The sequence below is a fragment of the Antrostomus carolinensis genome, unplaced genomic scaffold, assembly GCF_000700745.2.
Source record: "Antrostomus carolinensis isolate BGI_N321 unplaced genomic scaffold, ASM70074v2 scaffold1627, whole genome shotgun sequence".
Classification (NCBI taxonomy): domain Eukaryota; kingdom Metazoa; phylum Chordata; class Aves; order Caprimulgiformes; family Caprimulgidae; genus Antrostomus; species Antrostomus carolinensis.
The window spans coordinates 23,841-31,779 of NW_010326450.1; the positions used below are offsets into that span (position 1 = coordinate 23,841).

General features: G+C 46.6%; 1 protein-coding gene across 1 annotated transcript; it reads right to left on the reverse strand.

Annotated features, from left to right (window-relative positions):
* Positions 1 to 2,301: 2,301 nt before the first annotated feature.
* LGALSL (galectin like) lies at positions 2,302 to 7,918 on the reverse strand. The gene is made up of 3 exons (XM_010171564.1): positions 7,824 to 7,918; positions 6,741 to 6,918; positions 2,302 to 4,040 (listed from the first exon to the last, which is right to left on the reverse strand). Exons 1-3 carry the CDS (start codon positions 7,877 to 7,879, stop codon positions 3,897 to 3,899), a joined length of 378 nt encoding a protein of 125 aa, XP_010169866.1. The 5' UTR covers positions 7,880 to 7,918; the 3' UTR covers positions 2,302 to 3,896.
* Between the last annotated feature and the right edge of the window lie 21 nt (positions 7,919 to 7,939).

Below are 7,939 nucleotides of genomic sequence, written 5' to 3' on the forward strand. Positions count from 1 at the left end.
TGAAAATCTTGCTTAATTTGGAAACGGTTTTATTTCAGGTCTGGTAGGGTATATATCCAAAATGAAGATCTGAATAATCCCTAGATTGTGGAGACCAAAGAATTCAGGTATAAATTTTGCAGCACAGTCTCCCATCTTAAACATTTGGATTTGGCTCAAAGTCCAACTGAAGAGAAAAGTTTGAGGTTGCTGTTTTGTCTGACTTTGCACATCACAGCATTCAGCAGCAGCGTCTGAACACGGTCAGCCCACGTAAACCGAGCACATCTGCAGCAGCCCTTGCGTACGTAGACATCATCCTTCCTTCGCCTGCCATGGTCTGGTACTGCCCCAGAGCAAAATTAAAATAAAAAGGCTTGCAAACTGGTGTTAGACAGACAAATAAATGTGGAAGCCATAACTGTGACTTTCTGCCCTTTCCTGAGCTCTCAGCCAAAACCACAACTCATCAGAAATGGGTTCACAGCCCTTCTTGCCTCCAAGCCTGAGCAGAATCAGGTGGTGGGCGCCGCTGTTGGTGGAGTTATGCAAAAGCAAAACCAGAATCAGGTTCAAAAAAGCATTTTCCTGAGACTGAAAACTGCTGGAGCAGAAACAAACAGGAGTGCCCAGTGCAGCGAGTGGGGACAGAGGCAAGGTGGCATCACCCATACGCTGGTTCATCTCAGCATCCCCGTGCTGTGCCGAGCCCGTGCAGGATAGCCGAGCAGCTAGAACAAGTCCAGAGGAGGCCACCAGGATGATCCAAGGGCTGGAGCAGCTCTGCTGTGAGGACAGGCTGAGAGAGTTGGGGCTGTTCAGCCTGGAGAAGAGAAGGCTCCGGGGCGACCTTATAGCACCTCCCAGTACCTGAAGGGGCTACAAGGAAGCTGGGGAGGGACTTTTCATAAGGGCAGTTAATGACAAAACAAGGGGAAATGGGTTTAAGCTGAAAGAGGGGAGGTTTAGATTAGATATTAGGAAGAAGTTCTTCACTGTGAGGGTGGTCAGACACTGGCCCAGGTTGGCCAGAGAAGCTGTGGCTGCTCCTCCCTGGAAGTGTTGAAGGCCAGGCTGGATGAGGCTTTGAGCAACCTGGTCTAGTGGAAGGTGTCCCTGCTGCTGGCAGGGGGGTTGGGACTGGATGAGCTTTAAGGGCCCTTCCAATCCAAACCATTCTATGATTCTAAGTCTGAGGGCTGTGCTAACCTACCAGCAACCCCAAGCAGCTGAAAATTCAAGTCAATTCAAATTGCTTTTTCTAGGCTCCAGAAAATCATAGAGGAGAAATCTCTACTGGCGTCGTGCTGTCAGGGAGATCCCTTTCGGTTTTGTGCTGCTCTAGGGTCATGGTGCTACTTAACTCTCTCCAGCCTCCTCCTTACAGCCCACTGGACTGGCAGGACAGCCTGAGGCAACAGCACTGCATCAGCAAACCCGGCTTTACATGTCTAGTTGGAGGAAGCACTAGGCAGGGAGGCTGCTAAATATCTCTCCAAACAGAATTCATCTTCTTCCTGCATCTGCTTTGGAACCACAGAGCATTTCGCAGCTGGAAAAAAAATCCAAACACCTCATGTAGAAGCACCTTTCCCTTGGATTTTTATTATCATCATCATCATCATAATTTTTAAGAATATATTTTGTACCGAAACACTGTCAGCATTCTTTATACAATGGAAAATGACACAGTCATCACGTATCATGTAAAAGAGTAAAAACAGAGCAAGACAGGAACGTTTCATATCAAGATTCAATCTGGAGTACAAATAGAATCTGATGCACAACTTAAAGCCACACACCAGATAAAAAAAAAAAAGATCATCTGGAAAATAACAGGTTTGCTCTTAATTTGGAAAAAAAGAGGAAAAGTCAGGGAATGTCAATGTTAAGGCTAAAAATTCCATTTTTAACTTGTATTTTATAGGTGGCAGCTTGATTCTTAACTCACCTGCAGCAGCAGCAACACCCCCCTGGCTTTAGAGAGAGATTTGCACTTGCATGAAATAAGAATCAGGCTTCTGTGCTCAGAGGACTCTGATTGACCTCAACAGGCTTTGGACTAAAGCCACATTTGGAATTTCAGCTTGCAGTCTAAGGCTGCTTAACTGCAGGCCAAATTAGCACAAAATGAGGCATTGCAACTGGCGTTCTACCCTTATTACCTTTGGATATTCCAGTTCTGGTTGCTTTAAACCACAGCTTTATTGCAGGTTTCACATAGTTTTGTTTGTGAGATTCTTCTCTCTCTCTCTCTCTCTCTTTTTTTAAAATACTGTGCTGTAAAGGGTGGTTTTGTATTCTGTGTCTTAGGAAGTCCCTATATTACATGTTTTCAAAATTGCCTAAATATATGTTTCTATCGTGATTATAACTACTGTGAAAGACCTGCTGCAGTTTATTGTGAGCAGCCAAGGAAAAAAGTGTACTTAGTCCTAAAGAAGTCCAAGAAAAGTGGCTGTGTTGGTTTCTAGTGTCGCGCAATGACTGTGTTTATACAGCTATATACCTACTATTTAAAAAGCTACTCGAAAAGTTATTATTCATGTGCAGTAGCTGATTTTCAAGCATTAATAACTTGGCTGTCTAGACAAGTTTTAATTGTCATATCAAAGGCCAAATATGTTCTCAAACAAGTGCAAAAATCTCCCCGGAAAGAGGCTGGTTCTCTTTCGGAACTAAGAGACTGCCAAATTGAACTTGTTTTTTTTTCTCAGGTTATAAAAGCACAGTTAAACCTACAGATTTGCTGTATTAAGTTTTTAAAACCCATCGACTTTAACTCAAACCTATCCTGTGCAGCAAAGTTAGTAAGCCCTGAAAACCAGTTTCTAGTGAATATGCCAAGAGTTCCCCCCACCCTCACCAACTACCATGCCCACCTTTTCCCAGGGCCGAGAGGGCTCCGTGAAAACGGAACTAAATGTTGGATAGGAAACATGATTTTTTCCCCAGAATGATATGTAAAGTTTACCCAAAGAACCTAAAGACATTTTGTACATTCAAAATGTTTACACTTTCTTCTTAACCATCAGTAAGATTGTTCATTTTTAACTAGTAATACATACAATGAGTATAAATAAATAAACTACAGATAAGCTTTAAAAATTGTATTAACAATACATTGTGCAAAAAACTCGTAACGATCTACATTCTATGCAAATACCCTGACTAACATATACAGGCTGTGTCCTCACACCCTCGTTCAGTTTTTGCACAGTCCTTGGGCCAAATCAACGGCTGGGAGCAACCCGCAAAGTTCCCTCGCAAGCCACAGAGGTGATGCTGATTTACACCAGCAGAAGAGCTGGGCCCCCAGGCGTGTGCAAAAAAATCCCATAGAAACCAGTGGGAATTGTGCTTGACTAAGGACTAGACAGTTTGATTGTACCCCGTTAAAGTGAGTGAGTGGGAGTTTTGCCGTTGATTTCCACGGAACCAGGCTCAAGCCCCGGGTAGGGACGTCAGCACGTGGCTCTTTGTTGTGCTACACTATTCCACTTCAGTGCAGAAACGATATTTGCAAAAGAAAAACCTTGTTGTTGTTGTTGTTGTTGTTGTTGTTGTCACTGCTGTTCACTAACCGGTTCTAGCGCCGCGTTTCAGAAATTGCCTTTCTGTCAGATCTGAAACAAGACTGCAAGTCTTTTCTGAATCCATTCCAATTTGATTATCCAGCACAGGTGGGCTTATTTTGATCCAAGAAAAAAAAAACAAACGGCTCAATGTCTATTAACCAACAATTGTTCTTCATTAGGATAAACAACAGCGCGGTTCATCGGCACAGGAGTGAAGAACTGCATGCGGAAAAGGAACGGGGCCGCTTTCCTATCATAGCTGTGTCCAGAGCCCGGCTGTCACTTCTCCAAACGGATGATGGCACCTGAGCCGGTTTGGAATCTGCAGTCCTAACAAGCTCAGCCAAGTTTTGTAAGCTGAAGATCTCCATTTATCTTTATCGTGTCAATTGCCGACAGTGTTTCAATACGGTGGTAAAAATCAAAGAGCTGATGTCCATCCACAAATATTCTAAAACGGGGATGCTCACAAAGTATCTCAACCTGTAAAAATAAAAGGATGAAGCAGCACGTTGTTCACGGTGTAACTGGGAAGTTGTTTCACAAAGAGCACACCCTCAGCCTTTAAGCACTGTTGGTGTGGTGGTTACATGTTTTGCTACTCAAGTGCCACATAACAACCAGGGCCGAGACCACTTTGCTCCCATGACACCAGTTGCACTATGATGGATCTGCTCTTAACTTCCCGGGGATGCAAATCCAATCTCACGCTGTCGTGGTGGGAAGGACTGTGGAACACAGTCCCACTGGCATCAGGGAGGTTTTGCCTCTTGGAATAATGCCAGAAACAGGCTCCAGCTGCTAATTACAACAGGAAGAAATGGTATCTCCAACACAAATCTTGCATGCCTGGCTACAGATTTCTTTTTTTTCCCAGCAGAACGAGGGGGCAGTTCCCTCTGCAATGCTTTCTGCACTTCCATTAATTTACTGGAAGGGAGCAAACACAAGAGGAGGGATAGGTTTGCCCTTCCCTCCCACACATGCTCACAGAGCTGCTGCAAAACTAAAAAGCCTTCACTACAGTGGCTGCAGACAGCCCAGGACTCCCTGTTGGACCAGACCCCATCCTGGGGCTGCAGTGGGGGAAACGTGGTGCAGGATGGCTTGAACTCGGTTGGACAGTGTGCATGAGGCACAAACAGGATCAGAGAGGGACACAGCTCATCCCTCCTCTTACAGCCCTACAGAAACGCTCTGGAACAGCAGCTGGAGCTGAACAGGCTTGGACAGGTCAGGAGCTTTCTGATGTTAGGGGTGGCTTGAGAGGGTGCCCTGTAGTTAATCTTCGCTGGAGCTGCCCTGGCAGGAAGCAGGGATACAAAGGGAACAGAATGTGCTACAAGCCCTCCGAGACCTCCAGGTCTGGACAGGCTAAGAAGAAAATCTGCAAGGAAGCCACGTGTAAATCCCAGGTCATTTGGAATAGGCTGGCAGTCTGGAGTGAAGCACTGCTTCCAGGCACTTGCCTCTGCTGCTATTACAGCGAATCAAAATGGGAACGGGGCCAGCGACAACTGAGCGAGCCAAAGCCCGACTGACTTAGGGCACGTTGCAGGGGGAGAATGACAGCAGACAGCCCGGGAGAGTTTAAGCTCCTGGGGACCTGGTAGGGCAGCATGGAAGAGAGAAGCCGTGGAGCTCCCGTGTCACTGCGGCAGGTGCATCCAGCCTTAGGCCTTGTTATGTAAAAGATATGGTTAGCCTCAACACTGCTTACCAGCCAGTTTTACAGATCACCCTGGGCCACGCCAGGACGATAATTGGACTAGATCACAAGTAATTGGCAAGAATGTTTAATAGTCTAATGTATTCACGGTGAGGGAGACCATCAAAGGTACAAGTTCAATTTGTGGATTTGGGGGGGGGAAAAGAGAGGGGAAAAAAGAAGAAGAAACAGAACAACAACTCCCTGTCTACAGTATCTTATACCAAACGTGCAATATTGCTGTCCTCCGACGTCAACTGTCGTTAGTGGGACACCCACAGAACATGCTCTGGCTGATCTGTCTGGCTTGTCTGAGGGCCCAGCCACCACCCACTGCAGCAAGTAGTAGAACATTCTCAAGCAGAGCAGGACCAAGCCTCCGAGCCCTTTCAAGTGCATTTCCCACACGCACCAAAGGGTGTTGCCAGCTCTGATGGGAGAGTTTGTAGAAGCAAGTAGAGCACAAACAATTTGCGGCAAAACCAGTTATAAAGACCCTCTCAAAGCCCAAGCATCTGTGAGGACGGTGAGCTTTTAGGGTTGGGGGAGATGATCGTAGGAGCAAGAAGGATGAAGAGAATTTGGCAGCCAGTCGGAGCACTGGCATTTAGCAGAGGGGCCAGCGAGGTTTCAGAAGAGGAGTGGGGAGAAGGAGGAGGAGGAGAAGGAGGAGGAGGAGGAGGGTTTTTCTGGGTCAGCCACATGGAGAAAGCATGCAGCCTTTTTTCCTCCACGTAGTGAAGCCGCTGAGAGGGACGCAGCCTTCTGCAGCTGCACACTTAGTCCTGATGTGCAAAGACGTCTTCACCTAACCATAAACACTACAGATGGGAATCTGCTTCTAGGTCAATCCAGTCCACCCCTTGCACCGCAGCATTTCCACGTACACCATTTTCAAGCAACTACAGCCTTAAATTTGACAGGAGATTTAATCCCAGGGTTCAGAAAAGAATATCACTATTGCTTAGCTGTGTAATCTGCTAACACCAAGGGCTACGGTCAACCTCAGCGTAACATCCCTGGAGACAAAGGATGAACAAGATCCTTATTAGCTGCACTAAATTGCAAACACTACGTCTATTAACAAAACCATCAAAACATACGGCAGCCCCACAGAGTATTTACATTCTCCAGTAATAACTTGTAATGCCCTAATAACATAGAGGTACTTTTTAATTTATAGCTATAAAACTAAGCTCAGGAAGTGTGCTTCATCCCACAATATTACAACCTCTGACTTGTCATAGCACCCCAGTGAGGTGTTCACAGCCCCGTCTGAACTGCCCACAGTTAACACGCAGCGGCGGCGGCGGCATCTCCACGCGACTTCTGATCGATAACAAACAATCCGGCAACCGGCGTCTCCACCGGAGAAGCGCGGGCTACGCTGTGATTTCACGAGAGGCAAGTCGCGTTCTGCTGCGACTCTGATCGCGTGACGCTTTATCGGGTATGGCTGTCATCCCGGTACTCACCCTAAAAGGCTGATCCGGTATAAAGGGAAAGTAAGGAATCGACGATTGCTCTTCCCCCCATTCTCCGCCGACACAAGAGTTTCTGACAAACTGTCTGTCTGTAAACACGGCTTTCAGTTCTATAGCCACATCTGCAGGAGGATCTTCCGACTCCCCGCAAGTCAGGCTGATGCCAAAGCTGCAAGGCAAACAGAATGGTTCTCATTCAGCCAGAAACAACCAAATAAATCCCAAATTGATGAGCTTAGAGGTCTTCTCCAACCTTAATGATTCTATGAAATGTCGCTGGTCTCATTTCTCAGTTTATTAAAGCCACTGACTGTTTAATAATTAATGTTTATAAATATGTTAAGGGTGAATGTCATGAGGATGGAGCCAGGCTCTTCTCAGTGATGCCCAATGGTAGGACAAGGGGCAATGGGTGTGAGCTGGAACACAGGAGGTTCTGCTTAAACTTGAGAAGAAACTTCTTTACAGTGAGGGTGACAGAGCCCTGGGACAGGCTGCCCAGGGAGGGGGTGGAGTCTCCTTCTCTGGAGACATTCAAGACCCGCCTGGACGCCTTCCTGTGTGATCTCATTTAGGTTCCTGCTCTGGCAGGGGGATTGGACTGGATGATCTTTTGAGGTCCCTTCCAATCCCTGACATTCTGTGATTCTGTATAGCAACATGAGGGACTGCTAGTCCCCAAACCCAGACTGCTCAGCTTGTTCAGGGAATGCTCTGAAAGCTCAGCAGGGACAAGAACACAGTCACAGCATATATATGTACATATATATATATATATATGTGTGCGTGTGTGTTACACATATATGTGAATATATATATGCTCTATATGCTCCTTTACTCCCAAGTGAAATGTTGGGAACCAGGATCTCTGAAAGAAATGCCCCCTCTACGGGTCAAAGGAGAAATCAGCACGCTATATTTAAAATGATAAAAATAATCCCTTTCCAGCAAGGAGGGATCTGTCTGTCCCTGTGTGTCGGTCTGTCTGTCTGTCTGTGTGTATGTGTGTGGCCTCCCCTCCCCTCCCCTCCTCGCCCAGCACCCCCGGGGCGGGCAGCCCTGCCCGGCTGTTACCTCTCGGGGTTGAGATCCACTATGCCCATAACTAAAATCTTCTTTCCCGGCCTCATTCCTCCTTTGATGTGCCCACAGAAAGGGACGATCTGGAAAGGACAGGGTGGGAAGAGTGG